Source organism: Maniola hyperantus, chromosome 24 (assembly GCF_902806685.2).
Source record: "Maniola hyperantus chromosome 24, iAphHyp1.2, whole genome shotgun sequence".
Classification (NCBI taxonomy): Eukaryota; Metazoa; Arthropoda; class Insecta; order Lepidoptera; family Nymphalidae; genus Maniola; species Maniola hyperantus.
In genome coordinates, this window is record NC_048559.1 from 5511433 (window position 1) to 5530575 (window position 19143).

The 19143-nt window shown below is 38.4% G+C and overlaps 2 protein-coding genes across 4 annotated transcripts in view; both read left to right on the forward strand.

The window, feature by feature from the left end:
- mino (glycerol-3-phosphate acyltransferase mino) overlaps window positions 1–19143 on the forward strand; it is a 77892-nt gene that overhangs the window by 42954 nt on the left and 15795 nt on the right. For all 3 annotated transcript variants that reach the window (XM_069506850.1, XM_069506848.1, XM_069506847.1), the window contains one exon: window positions 4856–4969. In XM_069506850.1, the coding sequence (XP_069362951.1) occupies window positions 4856–4969 (114 nt within the window). The remainder of the gene's footprint in view (window positions 1–4855; window positions 4970–19143) is intronic.
- On the forward strand, window positions 510–3462 carry LOC117993706 (zinc finger MYM-type protein 1-like). The gene is made up of 2 exons (XM_034981519.2): window positions 510–541; window positions 1072–3462. The coding sequence occupies exons 1-2, from the start codon at window positions 520–522 to the stop codon at window positions 3327–3329; spliced, it is 2280 nt and encodes a 759-aa protein (XP_034837410.1). The 5' UTR covers window positions 510–519; the 3' UTR covers window positions 3330–3462.

The following is a 19143-nucleotide window of genomic DNA, read 5'->3' on the forward strand; positions in this document are numbered from 1 at the left end:
CTAAACATAGGTTATTAACATTACTAACTATTACATAGGTACTACTTACTTATAATAAAACTGTACATTCAGTATAAGCTTATCTACTACTATGCTAGGGGATAAATAGGGTTTGTAATTCTTTATTTGTTATCTTAACCTTATCCTACATACATAACTACCTAACTATCCTATTTATCTATCCTAACCTATTCGTCGTGTACAATTTGCTTGAAGTTCAAGCCTTGAACAATCATTCCCGTGCGTCGAAACTCGAATGAATTCACCAATTCCACTCTTAATATTCCGTACTACGCTGCGCTCTGCTCTACTCTATCGTTGAAGCGGGAGAGAGGGAGTGGGGAAGCAAAGCAACAACGTAACCGCGTGGCGCCCGCGCCCCCCGCACAGCCGCCTTTGTTTTATCGTCTGTCTGTCATTTATTCGTGCGTTAGCGTTGCCACTGCCCGCTTTTACGTTTTTTTTGTGCGCTATTATCACATTTAAATAGTTGCTGTGAGTTGTGACCACATAATCAATATGGACATCAGAAAATTTTTTGGTGAGTATCACTTGCGTTTAGCTTTCGTATTTTCCGTCCGTAAAATAACGTCAATTGATTTGATTATAAATGCTGATTTTGCATCGGTTTTTAAAATCGCAAAGATCCGTTTCTAGGCACGATATCCGATTCTTAAGGGTCGTCAGTTTAAACCAATAGGAAAATTGCTTAATTTAATGGTTCAATCGAAAATAGGACCGTATTAACATAGCTTAAAGTAGAAAATTGTATGAATGAATATCGGCAGTGCCGATTCGGCACAGTCGGCTCGCGTATGCTTGAGACTCCGGCGCGCGTGTCGTCGCGCCCGCTCTAGAGTGCTCGAGCGAGGATGCCCGAGAGAGACCGCGCGAGCATAGCCGCGGCGGTTAAGCCGCTCGAAATAGCTAGGACTGCTGATATAAAAAATATCGTTGACGCTAGTCCTTGCGCGGGCTCGAGCCTGCCGCCGTCTTGAAGGGCATTTATGCTTTCAATGTGAATTGCGGACCAGAAGAAGTTGTTGCTATTTCAAATATTTTATTTTGCAGTTTTAAAAAGAAAGAAACCTGAAGGAGTAAGCAGTGACAGCGATGATTCCGTGGGTGACCTGGCGAGACCTAGCACATCCAAAGAACCGAACTTAGTTCCCGACTCTTCGATAAATGACTGCAACGAAAATGACATCGGTAAATTTATTGGACAAGCATCAATGTTATCGACTGAAATGAAGAAAGAATTGCTTGAAAACACTTGGTCTCCGTCTGCGACGTATGACTTTGCGGAAGACGCTAAACATTTGAAGAGGAAATTCAATTATTCATGGTTGGAAACGTACTCTCCATGGTTGGCCTATTCCAGGCACCAAAAAGGAGCCTTTTGTAAATATTGTACATTGTTCCCGCCAAATCCAAATTCTTTTAGAGGCGTATTAGGGTCATTTATCATAAGGCCGTTTTGTAAGTTCAAAGATATTCACGAGCATTGCAAAAAGCACATGGAAACCCACTTCCATAAGATGGCACTGGAAGCCGCTAAATCATTTCTTGGAAGTGTGCCTGTAGATTTACAACTCAACAAATACTCCTGGGGCATTATTGAAGAAAACCGAAAAATTATAACATCTATTATTTCCTGCATTACGTTTTGCGGGTCGCACGACTTAGCTCTGAGAGGAAAACATTATGGCGAAGGTATTCTCGAGGACTTATACAAGCTACGAATTGACGCGGGAGATTTAGTTTTGAAGAAACACATTGAGCATGGGAAAAAGAATGCAAGCTATCGATCGATTGCTATTCAAAATGAAATTATCGCAATTTGTGGAGATGTTATTAAGGCAGACATTGTGAAAAAAGTAAAAGAAGCAGAAGCTTATAGTGTGTTAGCAGACGAAACAGCTGATATTTCCGGTACTGAACAATTATCGATTGGGCTGCGATATTTTGACGAGGAAGCCAATGAGGTCCAAGAAATGTTCGTCGGATTTGTTGAGCTGAAAGGTCTGGATGCGAAATCTATTGCATATTGCATCGATGAGTTTCTGACAAAAGAAGACCTTAATCCTGCTGATAAATGCGTTGGTTTTGGATTTGACGGTTGTTCGACGATGTCCGGAAAAGACAGTGGAGTACAAGCGATCCTTCGCAAAAAATATACCAAAGCACTGTTCTTTCATTGCTCGTCCCATAAACTGAATCTGGTAATAAATGATCTCAATATTCTTCCTGAAATTCGAAACACCATGGGAACCACTAAAGATATTATTAATTTTTTTCGGGAATCTGTTTTGAGAAGAAAATTGGTACCTAATATTGCCAGGCTCTGCGAAACAAGATGGAGTGAGAAACATAAAACTATCAGAGTATTTAAGGAGAATTTTCCTGTTATATTGGAAGCCTTAGAAAACTTATCGCGTGAAGGAAACAGTGCTACTCGAAAAAATGCCTTTCAACTCCATGCGGCTGCTTTCAAAATTTCGTTTATACTTTGTATTACTTTGATAGCTAAATACTCTGCTTTGTTAGAACCTGTTGTCAACGCACTCCAATCCATAGCTTTGGATGTGGTTAAGGCCTCGCAACACGTCAAACGCATTTTGCAATTGCTTAAGAGCCACCGTGATAATCCCGAAAGAGTCACAGATGAAATTATAAAGGATGCTACTGTTGTTGCGGAGAAAGTCGGCCTGGACGAGGATATCACTTCAATGCCGCGCATTGTTGGGAAACAATGTCATCGAAGCAATCACCCAGCAGAAAGCCCTTCAGAATTCTGGAAAAGATCATTAATAATACCATACTTGGACTCCGTTATTACATCGCTTGAAACACGCTTTGCTGAAGAAAATACTCCATCATTTGCTTTATCTAAATTACACCCCACACAAATGCAAACGATGTCAGTCGAAAATCTCACAGAAACTTGTGAAACTATCGCTCAGTTTTATAATTTACCAAACATAAAAATTGAAGTCGAGCTTTGGCAGCAATTCTGGCATAATAAACCAAACTCAACAGATCAAACCGTTGTTGATATCCTAAAAGAAGCAAAAACCTTCTTTCCCGACACGGAAAAAGCGTTGAAAATTTTGATCGCTCTTCCATGCACGACGTGTACGGTAGAGCGATCGTTTAGCAGCCTCAGGAGACTAAAAACCTGGCTAAGAAGCACTATGAGTGAAAATCGCCTCAATGGTTTGGCCATGATGAGTGTGCACCGAAAACTTATACATGGAAACTTACAAGATTTTAATAATAAAGTGGTCGAGAAGTTTACAATGAATCCCCGAAAATTATATTTTAATTAACCTAATATAAACAAACAACGACCATTATAATATTAAAATCTGATAATTAAAACAAATACGCTGTACGCTGTACACTTATTCAAATTCAAACTCCTTTTTATTCTATTTTTCTAATAAATGTTATTATAACTTATTTACAAGTTTTTTATTGCATAGTCAAGAGCTCGTGCTCGTGTAGCTTTACACATTGGACTCTGTACTGTCACAGAATACCTACAATTCATACCTACTTTTCTCATTCATAGAGAATGAGAAAAGTATGAATTGTAGTATGTAAAGTCAACTTGCCCCCCCCTGCGCCATCGGCTGGCGACGCCCTTGGCTGTCATTCTCCCGCAATCGCGCAGCAGGACTTCGCCGGAAGTCTCGCATGTCGCAACGGTGGATATTGCACACGGCAAGTTGAAATTGCAAAATTCCAACGACGATCTTTTATAATTTCGCTTACACACACCACTGACGACTGCTCAAAAATCCCTATCGCCCAAATACTTTGGTATTTCAAAGTCCACGTTGATTTACTACTGATTACGTTTATTAATTAGTAAATTTTATCGTACTTTTGTAGGTTTCCACTATTAATTTTATCAAAGTATCTTATGACGTTATTATCAACTAGCTGATTGCCCGCGACTTCATTCGCGTTGAATTAGGGTTTTAAAAATCCCATTTTCCGGGACAAAAAGTAGCCTAAGTCACTCTCCAAATCTTCATCTATTCTATACCCATGCAAAAAATCACGTCAATCCGTGGCTCCGTTGCGATGTGTTCGAAGGAAAAACCAACCAACCAACAAACAGACACACTTTCGCATTTATAATATGGGTAGTGATTACTTCTACTGAACCAATTCTAAAGGTGCTTTAACGGTGAAGGAAAACATCGCGAGGAAACCTGCATGCCTGAGAGTTCATCATAGTGTTCTCAAAGGAGTGTGAAGTCTGCCAACCTACACTGGGCTAGGACAGGCTGGCCTAAACCCTTTTCATGCTGAGAGGAGACCCGTGCTCAGTAGTGGGCCGGCATGGGTTAATCATGATGATGATGATTTAAAGGCTCCTTGATGCATGTGAATGCAACGTACAAACAAAAACAAACACCACTGAAGTAACCGCAAACTTAAGCCGGAACGCGTAAGGGACTGCAAATTGTGAATGATTATTCGGGGTACAAATCACTACACAAACCTACAAAGTACCCTTACTTATTCATCATCATCAACAACAGCCGATAGACATCCACTGCTGGACATAGGTCTCTTGTAGGAACTTCCACACACGGATCCAGTGCAGCGGCTCCCTGCCGTCCACTTGGGGTGGGGGGGTCCAGCGCTACGCTATCCAGTGCGAGGTCACCATTCCAGCACCATGGAACCCCAACATCTATCGGTTTTTCGGACTATGTGTCCTGCCCATTGACACTTCAGCTTCGCCACGCGCTGAGCTACATCGGTTACTCTGGTTCTCCTACGGACCTCCTCATTTCTGATTTGTCACGTAGAGTAACTCCCTTACATTTGTCAACAGTCGCGAACGTCGTCGCTGTATCGACTGAAGGAAGAGCCTCATGTGCCGGCGCCGCAGCCCGAGACCCGCCCGCCAGCTGGACTGGCGTGCTCCAGGTGTGCACCTTTATCAAGGGTGAGTTTTTTTTAATTTATAGACTAGCGCTTGGCTGCAATCAGACCTGCTGGCAAGTGATGGTGCAGCATAAGATGGAGCGCACTTGCCTAGAAGCTGCCTATTCACTCTTCACCTGATTGAGTTTTATCACAATAGCGACAAAGCCGTCTTTTGAATTGAACATGAATTTATTTATTTAATTTCATACTAGATGACGCCCGCGACTTCGTCCGCGTGGATTTAGGTTTTTAAAAATCCAGTGGGAACTCTTCAATTTTCCGGGATAAAAAGTAGCCTATGTCCTTCCCCGGGATGTAAGCTATATCTATACCAGATTTCGTCAAAATCGGTTGAACAGTTGAGCCGTGAAAAGCTAGCAGGCAGACAGATAGACACACTTTCGCATTTATGTATAATATTAGTATTAGTATGAATATAACAGCACGTACTACTTATTAGTTGCGATATGTCAAGACTCAACCACCGGTTCGGAAAGTAGTTTTTACTGAGAAGAGCCGGCAAAAAACTCAGCCGTTGCTCTTTTTTAATTTTTAAAAAAATGTTACAATCGAGTTAACTTTTGGGATAGATTTAGATTCATATGTATATATTATCAAGAATTCACTTATTTTTTACTTCGTGATGATTTTATTAATTTAAATTGATTATTATTGGAGATAGAAATGGCTTACTAAAATCTTTAATACTGCTATTAATATTTTCACGGGTAAGACATGCCATTGCCACGGTCAAGGCCGGTTGAATATTATATAAAACCAGTTGTGCTAACTGAGGAAGTCACATTTTGAGTTTTGTTCGAGTCATTTAAAAGGTCACCTTAAATTGATGTTATTCGTTTTTTCGATAGTAGGTATAAGTACAGTGTGCATTTAGTATCCGCCATATTGGTTTTACTGTGACGTCATGTTATACCTACCTATCTAATGGCAAGTGGACTGTCAAGAAATTTCATGTGATTTTTTTTAAAGACTTCCAAAAAGGAAGTTATCAATTTATAATTATTTTCTTAATATTCAGAAGTTAGCTGTAGGCCATCGATATGGTCAAGCGAACAAAATTTTTCACGGTTTTGGAACCAAATAAATCAGCGCCACCTCTTAGATACTAATAAACGACCCGTTTGAAATCCAGACATCACTGAGGTTGCATTGGTGCTAAAGCACCACTGAGTCGGTGCCATTTTGTTTGTTCAATATCCCTGTCCGAAGTAATATGTAAGTCAATTCTGTAGGCACATAGTAACTAGTACGGATAGTCTTTATACTGTGCTATGTATGGGGCATGGCAGAGTGAACTAGAGTGCGGGAACTCTCGGTGTGATCCTGAATTGACGATATATGTCAAATATAAGGCTATGGTGACGTGATATCAAAGAAAAATAGGACTTACCTTTACCTTAGCTTCGTTAAATGTACTAACATTTTGACTCCTGTCAGTGACGTCGAAGCCTCGACGTTTTGTTAGAAGTTCCCTAACTGACATGAACTGATGGGTCTTAAATTACTGCTGTCCTTTTCCACATGAGTTATTTTGAAAAGGTGGGTACAGTACGCGGCCAAAAGTAATGAACATCGATCTTTAGAAGGAGATAGCAGATTTGTAGAGCACTGTCTCGGCCGTTGACACCGACAAAACGTCATATGGGTATGAGTGACAGAGACAACGCTCTACAAATCTGAAAGGCCGATGTTCATCACTTTCGGCCGCGTACTGTATAGCAATGCAAGCCTACAATAGCAATACTTTCAGACTTGTTATTTACGTACAGCCAATGTTAAATTAAGTTGGTCTGTCATTATCAGAATTAGTACCATCATGATCAACCCATCGCCGGCTCACTACAGAGAACGGGTCTCCTCTCAGAGTGAGAAGGGTTTTGGTCATAGTCTACCACGCTGGCCAAGTGCGGATTGCAGACTTCACACACCTTTGAGAACATTATGGAGAACTCTCAGGCATGCAGGTTTCCTGACGATGTTTTCCTTCACCGTTAAAGCAAGTGATATTTTAATTACTTAAAAACGCACATAACTCCGAAAAGTTAGAGGTGCGTGCCCGGGATCGAACCCCCAACCTCGGATTAGAAGGCGGACGTCCTAACCACTAGGCTATCACAGCCGTAATTAGTACCATACTATGTAAATATTGGTGTTCTCAATTATTCTTTGTTTGCTCCTTTGTATCGACTCAGCACAATGTGCATATATTTTATCGTTAAACTTACTGCGTAGTTCCACTGGGACTTTGTCTCCTTTATCTCTTCAAGGAAGCATGAACTCGTCACGTGTATAAATTATTACATTACTAGCTGATGCCCGCGACTTCGTCCGCGTGAAATTAGGTTTTTAAAAATCCTGTGGGAGCCCTTTGATTTTCCGGGATAAAAACTAGCCTATATCCTTCCCCGGGATGCAATTTTTGGTCAGTTGTGTACCTAATTAAAATGCCTTTGCGGACTAAGCAAAAAATAACACTGCAGGTTTTTCTTGTAGGTACAATACAATCAATGCAATACAAAAGCATCCTTACCACAAACCAAAAATCACAAAAAATAAAATTATTTTTGAGTTTGATTTTCTTTATTTGTATTTTGTGAATCCTTGGTTCATTGCCCAACATGATATTTGACACATCGTTTGAGTTATAAATTGTAATATAGTACCATTTGAATATAATATGTGCTATAAAATTGTCACGAAAATACTATCGAAAAACTGTATTAAAGAACATTTATGGTGATTTTTAAATACCTATGAGGTACCACTCAAAGTCTAGCTACCACGTTTTAGTAAGACTGATTTCATTTGACTTTTAATATTTCAGTGACCTGTACCGTTATTTCACGATTAAAATCTCCAAAAGTGCACATATTCAACCCACTTTCGTAATTTGCAATTAAGTAGGTGCTTTATGGTATGTTACACAATTAGTACCGATACTACAAGCGTTGACACTTTATATAAGTACAAGCCTACCGAGAATCAAAAAGTGAGATTTAAGAAATGATAATTTTATAATTCATCGTGGTTTTAATTTTATAAATGTCACGGTACTTATCTCTCTTCATACTTAAGGTGGAAGACACGGTCTGCCCGCGAATTTCAAATTTAATTTAGTTTTTCGCAATCTGTAAACTAATACGAAAAAGTAGGCTTATGGCATTCAAATTGAGCCCCTAGCAGCATCATCTTCACAGGGTTATATAAAAATCTTTACTTGAAAGTGTCCAGTTTAAGAAATTAGTCAAAATAATGAGTTTGACGTGAGCTTCTCACAAATTAGTCATTATTTTGACTGATTTCTTAAAATAAGGACCAAAATCGCACTTTTGACATGAAATTTGACACAAAACGTTAAAATGGCCCGTGAGGAGTTAAAGGAGAATGCCAGATCCTGACCCACCAATTTACACAATATAGATTAATGATAATTATCCTAGTACCATATAACCACTTAAAAATTAAAAATTGTGATTTTAAACCGGATGTTTTTATTAGTTTCACAATTATAGGTAAATTGCATATAACCTAGAATCATTATGTGACGGTTTAATCTTAGATTTAATGAAAAACCGCAAGTTCTAGATGTGTTAAATCCTATATTTAGTTATCAGTGATGAAACAGCAACAAAATGCTGCATAAAGCATACGTGTAAACAATGACATTCTATATTAGAATGTCATTGCGTGTAAACGACTTTTATAATATAATAAAATGGGTTACGGTTCTATAGAAATTCTGTCATTGTCCTTTACGCGTTATATGCATTTTTGTTGGTGTTTTATTGTCTTTTGTCTTTGTTTAATATCGCGTGTGTGTGTGCTAATAGTCTACTTTACCTACATATTATTGTTAATTCGAGGAAATAATGTATTTTATTGATAGTTGATACTTTATTGTATTGCCGAGTCAATGCAATCTTTTGTTTTGAAAACTACAACTAAAGATACCTACCTATAGATACCTATTTCTTTGTATTAATCCGAAATGTTGAAACTACTGGTTGGTCGAAGGACACAACGATCTTATCAGCGTTAACACCTTACAGTGATGTTCTTCTCTAAATAAAATTGCAGGTATGAAACAAAAAAGCAATCCGAGTTTCTTTGTGTGCTCATACTTTCAAAACTTCTTAGTGAATTTCAATGCGGTTTTCATCTTCGTTTACAAACATTAACAAAGTCACAGCCTAAAATCGCTACCCTTGTTATAATTTGCGAAAGTGTGTTTGTCTGTTGGTTTGTCCTTCAATCACGTCGCAACGGATCAACGGATTGACGTGATTTTTTGCATGGGTATAGTTAACGACCTGCAGAGTGACATAGGCTACTTTTTATCCCGGAAAATCAAAGAGTTCCCACGGGATTTTAAAAACCTAAATCCACAAGAACGAAGTCGCGGGCATAAGCTAGTAGTGACATATTTTTTTGCACCTAGTCCGCGACAGGTCCAGATTGCAATCGGGGTATCAGGCGGGGGGACGCCCCGCACACTCGCACGTCACCGGCGCCCGCACCCGGTTAGCGCAGTGGCTGTGCGGGTATGCGGACCTTTTCCTCCCCGATTGCCATCTCGATTCTCAACCTGTCGCGTACTATATAAATCGATGACCAAGACATAATTAGGTAATAGGTAGGTACATAAATACTAGGACACAATCATGTTATCGATGTTATGCGCCAAGCTAATTATGATCGATAATAATTATTATAAATAATCGATAATATCTTAATCGACACGACCATAATAATATGAGTAGGTAGATTTCCTAAGGTCAAACGAGGTCATTGACAGCTCAAGTCGTGAATCGCCTAAATCATTATCAAGTAACATTTGAAAACTATAAAACTATATCTCAATCAATCAGCCTGTTTGCGTCTACTGCTGGACATAGGCCTTTCCAAGAGCACGCCACCACACACGATCTTCCGCCTTCCTCATCCACCCACTTCCCGCTATCTTCTTAAGGTCGTCAAGTCCAGCGGGTTTGGAGGTCGTCCCACACTGCGCTTGCCGATACGCGGTCTCCACTCCAGAACACGTCTGCCCCATCGGCCATCGCTTCTGCGGCAGACGTGGCCTGCCCACTGCCACTTCAGCTGGCTAATTCGTTGGGCTATGTCGGTCACTCTGGTTCTCCTACGGATTTCCTCGTTATTTTGTCCCTCAGAGAGATACCCAACATAGCCCGCTGAGCAACTTTGAACTTGTGGACAAGGCCAACTGTCAGTGTCCACGTCCACAAAACTATATCTAGGTAGGTAAATATTTCATATCGATATTTTTAAGTTGTTTGGGTTTTTATTTTGGGGTTTTAAAAAGCCCATTGGAACTCTGATTTGCCGTAATAAAAAGCAGTTTATGTCTCTCTTCAGATCTTCAACTATATTTATGAAAAAAATCACGTCGATCCGTTGCTCTGTTGCGCCGTGAAAATTGCAAAGCGGTAACTCAGCCATTCGGACGTGTTTTTATTATTCAGATACAAGTTAGCCCTTGACTGCAAACTCGTGATGAAACGGTCTAAGATGGAATAGAGCTAACCTGGAATATGTATATGGCTGTTTTTATTAAACCCATACCCCTTTGGTTTCTCTTTTTAAACGACATCGTACCGGAAGGCTAAATCGCTTGGCGGTAAGTACATTTTTGCCGATAGGGTGGTAACTAGCTACGGCCGAAGCCAGACCCCGAACCAGAACCCGGGACCTCCCGCTAATAAGACACAGCACTCACCATTGCGTCAAGCAGGGAGATCGTCAAACCAACACACAAACACACTTTCGCATTTGTACCTACTATGGATACCTATGTAGTGATTGTTTACGGGTACGCGCATGTTAAGTAACTTCCTGCACACGTGCAGTCCGAAACTTGGACAAGTCAATATCCAGGCAAGCAACATTTCAGAGCCTCAATAGCTCAACCGGTAAAGGAGTGGACTGAAAACCGAAAGGTCGACGGTTCAAACCCCGCCCGTTGCACTATTGTCGTACCTACTCCTAGCAAATCAGAGGCTTTCGTCACTTGTACAATTGCGAATCCTCAAGTTCTTTGGGCACATTACAAGGAAGAGTGGTACCATCGAACACCTCGTGGTACAAGGTCGAGTGGAGGGCACACGTCCGCGTGCGCGTTCCCCAACTAGGTGGACGGACTTAATCCGCTCTGCAACAAGCACACCTGTCTCCGTGTGTGCACATAATGCCACCAATAGAAGTCGCTGGAGGGAGATCGCACGAGCAGCAGTGAAGAATTCATAGCCACGACCACTCTGTCAAGAGTGAACGATTGAGAAGAAGACTCCTAGCACAAGCCTGACGCTTAGTTGGAGAGGAAAGGGGAATATTAGTCATTTAACATGGCTAATATTCTGTAAAAAAAAAAAACCTACTTGAGAGTAGGTACTTAGAGGTAATTACGTTGCCTCCTACGCAAAACGAGCTATCAATCAATATCCGACATAATGACACAGATAGCAAGCGCCAGTACAAACATTCGCAGGTGATATTCAGGTTCGTTCATATCCGGCTCAAGTGCATATTAGGTGCAGGTACTACAGTAGGTAGGTTAGGTACTTCTAGTAAAACCCAGAAACTGACAAACAGTTCTTCTTCTTTGTAACATCCTCACAATACAGGGTGTAACCAGAACGCTAGCAAAAACTTAGTGTTATTGTTGTACTACCTAAACACAATCCAATACCAATAAACATTTGCTTCATTTTGTAGTTTTAGTGATTTAGTATTTTCCAACCCCAATGTATAGCGCACAAAACTCGGGTCAATGCCCCGCCTACGACGTGGCATTGACTCCGGCTGGTCTACTTACACAACGTTCGTTCACCTCTAGCGTCAGTCAGTTGCAAGTAAGTTTTATTTGCAATATATCGTGATCTTTTACATAATATAGGATTTCTTTTGGTTTTTTTTGCGTTTTTTTTGGTGTTATCATATCAGTAATCATCAGTAGTAAACCTGTCTTCGTTTTTGCTAGCGTACTGGTTACACCCTGTATATTAACAATAACATAATTCTTGTAAGACAAGTTTCTCGCTGGATCTTCTCGGTAGGAAAGGCAGACGAGGTAGATTGCATTTAACGATTCAAAAGTACTTGTAAAAGTTTAATTGAATAAAAAATATTTTGATTGGTTGATTTATTGAAAACAGTTACAACTTACAACAGCCATAGAAATCATAATTTCTGTGGTTACAGCTCTTCAATAAAATATACAATGTTAAAAATGTGCCTCCATCATTATAAAACTGTCTGCATAGATAAGGAAAACTCGAGAAAATCAAACAATATGTCCCAAGGCATTCTGTTACAATTCGAGATCAGCATACATATCGTCCGGCCGTGACATGCCCTTGGATCAGCCATACATCCTAATGGTCAATTTATACATGGGCAGCACAGCACATATTTGCATACGAAAGTGGTGCTTATGTCAATAAACTTTCAAGTTTATTTGTATACGAAAATATTCCACTTAGTCACCCGGTTCAGAGTACCAGCCGAAAATCAGCACTGTATGTTCTTGTGCAACAATAATGCTGAGCTGAGACCCTTTTTCGGGTTGTGTCACACATGACAGTTTGTTCCGGCGCTTCTTTTGTTTGAAGCGCGTTGAGCTTTGCTCAGGTGGAAGAAGCGCCGGAATATCCAGCTCTTAAGATGTGATGTGTGGCACAGTTTTGTAAATAAACGTCTTTTCTTTCTTCTTTCTTTTTTTCTTATTCGATAGGTTTTACGTTGTTCACGGTGATAGATTTACGAAAAGAGTAGAGCTAATAATATTAGAGATCGATTATTATTAGGTGAATTATTGTAAGTCCCCTGAAGGGGTCCAAGACCCATACATAAACTACATTATTTATTCATTCATCGTTTCTCCTTAGTTTTCCCTGTAACATTATGTATACTTTTCAGAGTATTAATCACAAGAAGAATTAATAATTACTGGTAGTGATTCATGAAAATAATATATTATTATTAGGTCTATTTCCTGCAAATCATGTGGAATTTATTAATCATTTTTCAACGAAATAAGGGTTAACACTAAGCACGCTCTGCGGATTATCGCCGCGCGAATTATAGTGCTCTGTATAGTACGACGAACAACCTATATAATTTTTTCACGTGAGACTTTCAAACCATTATTATACTTAAACTAGACTCGGTAATCTGCTAGTCGACTGTATCTATGTGATGTTCGGTCACAAGAAGAATTTTAAAATTCTAAAAAGTTAATAAAACCGCGCGTAATTACATCCTTGCATGCGTATTAAGAGTTGGGGTAAAAACTATGGTTAATTTTATTTTTAAAAATATGTTTTTATCACGTTTTAAATAAAAATGTTTTGTTGTAAAAAAAACTGTTCCTGCTCTACTCCAATTATGGTATCAGAAAAAAGTCATTACAATGAATGTTTGCAAATTATGGTGGGCTGATATTTTACCGTTATCTTCTTACGTCAACCTGCCTACTTGCAATTTCGTGCGTCGACCTTTGCTTTATTGAACAGTTTTATTTCGCTCACTTTCCGATATTTCAGTGCTTCTGAATGAAATCATTGCTTTCAATCAAAAAAAGTTTCGTAAATGATTTCAATTACGAAATATTATAAATCATTATGAGTTTTGTTTTTCTGTGAAAAAACTGTGGCATTTGAACTGTACCTACCTTTTTGGGTTGTCTATCTGTCCGTCAGTCCGTTGTGTACTATATATATATAGGGTACTTCCCGTTGTCCTAGAATCATGAAATTTAGTAGTTAGGTAGGTCTTGTAGCACAAGTAAAAGAATCAACCTGAAAATCGTGAATTTATCACTAAAAAAAATTAATATGTGTTCATGAACAAATAATTAGTATTTTCAGTTTTCAAAGTAAGATAACTATACCAAGTGGGATATAATGTGAAAAACAAGCATAACAGATTTTTATTTATTTTTATGCAAAATATTTTTTGATTAATCGTGCAAAATGTTGAAAAAACCCCGATTAGGAAACTCTCGGTGCGCGAGTCTGACTCTCACTAGGCCGGTTTTTTTACTGGTAGCACTGATTTGCGTCAAATCTGAAATCTTTAGATAACTTACATCTATACTAATAATGCGAAAGTGTGCCTATCTTTTACTTTTGACGGCTTATTCATTTAACCGTTTTTACGAAATTTGCTACGAGATAGGTTGCATCCTGAAAACGGATACTTTTTATCCGAAAAATTAAAGAGAACCCAAGACCCAAGGGATTTTTTAAAACTTAAATCCACGCAAACGATGTTCGAACATCATCTAGCTATAAATAAGTTACTAAACTAGCGGCACGCTATGATGGCCGGTTTGACGTTTGTCCGCTCATGAAGTTCCGTATTAATTGATAACGACTTTGAAGGAAATAATTGTATTACTTTATTGACGATAGTGATGTGCAGAGATTCATAAATTTTATCGAATGTAGTTTTAGGTTTAGGACTCAAAATTTATTTATTAAATTGATTTCTTAAATGTATACAAGTGTAGAAAAATCAGTTTGCACCATTTAAGGGGTGAATGTACTTGTGAATATGAACAATTTTCACTATGTGGACAAACCTCTGAAATCGCAAAAAAATATCAATAAATTTTTAAAAATGGAATCTAATACGATCGTCACATAGGATCGCTGGCTAGCACAACTACTACCTCCGGCAAACTCGCGTCAATGCTCAATGCAAAACAAAGCAGTTTCGAATTGACGTTGCTTCGAAAAGTATAAACTGTCAGTGCAATGCGATTGTGATATAGTTTTGACCTGGCTTTGGATTTCAAATATTGATACTGCATTACTGTTGACCCTTGCTCGTTAATTTGGACTCTGTTCAAGCCCTTTGTTGTGGATTTCGTCGATATGACCGAACGTACGCAGAGAACTGTTCTAAATAGTCAGACACGTGAGTTCCTAATACGCCTTCGTAACTATTTCGATCGTGAAGCTCAAAATGGAGGGCCAATTTTACCTATAACGTCAGTGGTTGAACGCGTAGCTGATGCGCTTAATATTGGACAACGAACTGTTAGACGGATAACTAAAAAAAAATATGGCGAGACTGGCACAGAAGAAAATAAACTTCACACACCAAAAAAGAGAAAACGAGCAAAACCAGTCGTAGGCATCGATAGCTTTGATGCCGATGCTATCCGAAGACATGTTTACGGCTACTATTTACAGAAGGAGTATCCAACAAGAAAAAAGTTGGTGCATTCACTGAAGGAAGCTGGATTATTCTTCGGTGGGGAAAGTTCTTTAACGAAGATTTTGAAGACCATTGGATTTCGATACAAAAAATGTAACAAACGCAAAATATTGATGGAAAGATTTGATATAGCGATGGCAAGGTATACTTTTTTACGGCAAGTGAAAGAAATCAAAAATTGGCAAAATGTTGTGTTCTTGGATGAAACATGGCTTAATGCTAACCATACTGTAGGCCGTTCTTGGAACGATGACACAGCAGCATCTACTTCCAAAGTTCCTGTAGGAAAAGGATCGCGACTTATAATTTGTCACGCCGGAACCATCAACGGGTTTGTCGAAGGTTCTCTCATGGCTTTTGCGTCAAAAACCACTGGAGACTATCATGAAGACATGAATGGAGAAAAGTTTACTGAATGGTTTACCTCAATGTTGTGTAGCCTCCCTGAACCATCTATTATAATTATGGACAACGCCCCATACCACTCGATGCAAATTGACAAGCCACCTGCCCAATCCCAAAAGAAAGCTGATATCGTCGCATGGCTTCGTAAAAATGGCGTAGATGCAAACATGAATATGTTAAAAGCGGAATTAGTACGTCTTTTAAAAGAAAACAAACCAACCAAGATCCGATACGTCATTGACGAAATAGCATTAGAACATGGGCACAGAGTTATACGGTTACCGCCTTACCATTGTGAGTATAATGCGATTGAGTTGGTGTGGGCTCAAATTAAGGGATATGCTGCAAGACACAATACAGAACCCCCATTTACCACAAAAAAAATGCTAAAATTATTAGAAGAAGCTTGTGAACATGTGACTAAAGGAGACTGGGAAAAGGTTGTGAATAGAACTGTTAAATTAATAAGGGAAGATTATGAAAGAGATGTGAAAATAGATAATATTATAGAAAACGAACATATAATTATTAATGTATGTGATGATAGCAGTGACGACAGTGAAAATAGTAGTATGGACGAATCTGATTAATTATGGCCTTTTGTGGCACCTTTTTCGGTATCTTTTGTATTCATATGTTTCTTGTGTGCATATAAAGTATGTATATTCATTTTCGTTCAAATATTCAGTTCGTTCAAATAAATTAAATAAACATATACATTTTTGTTTTATTAAACCTATTTAATCAGGTACAAAAACAAAACTTAATTGTTTTTTGTTCGAGAATAAATTGACATTCCACATCACTATTGTAATGTGTCAAACCGGCCATCATAGCGTGCCGCTAGTGTAGTTTACTTACATCTTCAATGCTAGTGATTTCAGGATTCTAGCAATCTGTAGTTATAGCAAACAGGTATGTAGGACGTAGGTATACTAAAATATTTAGATTGAGACAAGTTTGTTACGAAAAGATAAATTTATCATTATTATATTATTATGTTACTATAATTAAAGACAAGACTATTTAGTATTAACATACACACATAGATACAAATATACATTAAATTCGCTAATTATACACGTCAACGATTAGTGTAATAGGGCTGTCAAAATTACTCGCGATTTCGTCCGCGTGGAATACACAAATTTTATTTTATTTCCCTATTTTACCCCCTTAGGGGTTGAATTTTAAAAAATCCTTTCTTAGCGGATGTCTACGTCATAATAGCTATCTTCAGCCCGATCCGTCAAGCAGCTTGAGCTGTGGGTTGATAGATCAGTCAGCTTTTTCTTTTATATTATACTAGCTGATGCCCGCGACTTCGTCCGCGTAGATTTATATTTTTCAAAATCCCGCGGAAACTCTTTGATTTTCCGGCATAAAAAGTAGCCCTTCTGTTAATCTAGGGTATAATCTATCTCCATTCCAAATTTCATCCAAATCCGTTCAGCCGTTTTTACGTGATTGAGTAACAAACATCCAAACATCCACACTTAGACATTTATAATATTACTAGCTGATCCCCGCGGCTTCGCCCGCGTAGATTTAGGTTTTTAAAGATCCCGTATAGCCTATGTCACTCAGGAATAATGTAGCTTTCTACTGGTGAAAGAATTTTTAAAATCGGTTCAGTAGTTCTAAAGATTACCCCCTACAAACAAACTTAACGACATTACCTCTTTATATAATACAACGGGCCGTGCAGCAGAAATCGTAATATTTTAATTTCGCCATAACTTCAAAACCAAACGTCCAATTTTAATCATTCAAAGACCAAATATTATCTCCATAAACTGTTCTTAGTGATGAAATCATTTATTGATATATGATAAGGATTAATAGCATGAGTAAAATAAACGCGTTTAAATGTAGTCCAAAAAAAATTCAAGATTTTTAAATAAAAAAATGGTTGCTGTGCCTCACTCGACATAGATGGGTATAGTGTGTCGCGGACTTTTTTGTAGATATTTATAAGATCTACAATTAATTAGAACATTTTATGGTTCTATCTTTTATAGTTTAGGCAGCGTACGCAAAATAAGTAACTTTTCTGATTGATTTTTTACACCTTGTGTCCGAAAAACCCAAATATCTTACGGAACCCTATTTTTTTCCAAAATAAAATATAGCCTATGTTACTCGTGGATAATGTAGCTTTCGAATGGTGAAAGAATTTTTAAAATCGGTCCAGTAGTTTTTGAGCCTATTCAGTACAAACAAACAAACAAACAAACAAACAAACAAACAAACAAACAAACAAACAAACAAAGTTTTCCTCTTTATAATATTAGTGTAGACAACGGGCCGTGCAGCAGAAATCGTAATATTTTAATTTCGCCATAACTTCAAAACCAAACGTCCAATTTTAATCATTCAAAGACCAAATATTATCTCCATAAACTGTTCTTAGTGATGAAATCATTTATTTTGATAAGGATTAATAGCATGAGTAAAATAAACGCGTTTAAATGTAGTCCAAAAAAAATTCAAGATTTTTAAATAAAAAAATGGTTGCTGTGCCTCACTCGACATAGATGGGTATAGTGTGTCGCGGACTTTTTTGTAGATATTTATAAGATCTACAATTAATTAGAACATTTTATGGTTCTATCTTTTATAGTTTAGGCAGCGTACGCAAAATAAGTAACTTTTCTGGTTGATTTTTTACACCTTGTGTCCGAAAAACCCAAATATCTTACGGAACCCTATTTTTTTCCAAAATAAAATATAGCCTATGTTACTCGTGGATAATGTAGCTTTCGAATGGTGAAAGAATTTTTAAAATCGGTCCAGTAGTTTTTGAGCCTATTCAGTACAAACAAACAAACAAACAAACAAACAAAGTTTTCCTCTTTATAATATTATAGTGTAGATTTATGTTTTTTCCTATAAACTAATTGGAAAACGTTCCTCGTGGAGCTAAGAAACGCATGAGCACCGCGCATGGTGCGTTGTACCTTTGTTTGTCTTTTAATACCAATTACGAAGAAAAGGCTAGACATTCTGCTAAGATGCCGCGTATAAATTGTTTTGGATTCGTATGGGTACCCTTTCGTATAGCTTTAGATCGATTTCGTAAAACCTGCATCAATCATTATATAAATTGTTGTGATTGGCTGAATTTGTGCGATTCTTGTTGCAACAATGCATTGTAGCCAATAGTGAGCGAGCGTCAACCAATCAGAGGTGATTGCGATCGTGACATTGTAGCTGTCATTCTACCGCAATTGAGCAGCAGAATGCTGTTAAAAATGTATGACCTGTCAACCCTGCTATGAGCATGTAATATATAATGCTTATGTTTACTATGATGCGAGGTCGTCGTACCGCGTGGCGTCGCGCGCGCTGGTTGGCCCGCGCGAGTCACGCCACTCTTGCAAACGAGTTTATATTTGGAATATAGGCGGCCATTGCGAACTGTGCCTTCAATGTATGAATGAAAGTACCTGTGCAATGAATGTCCCATAGTTTGTCGCGATGACAATGCTTGGACATTGTTTGATGATCGGATGCCAATAGGGG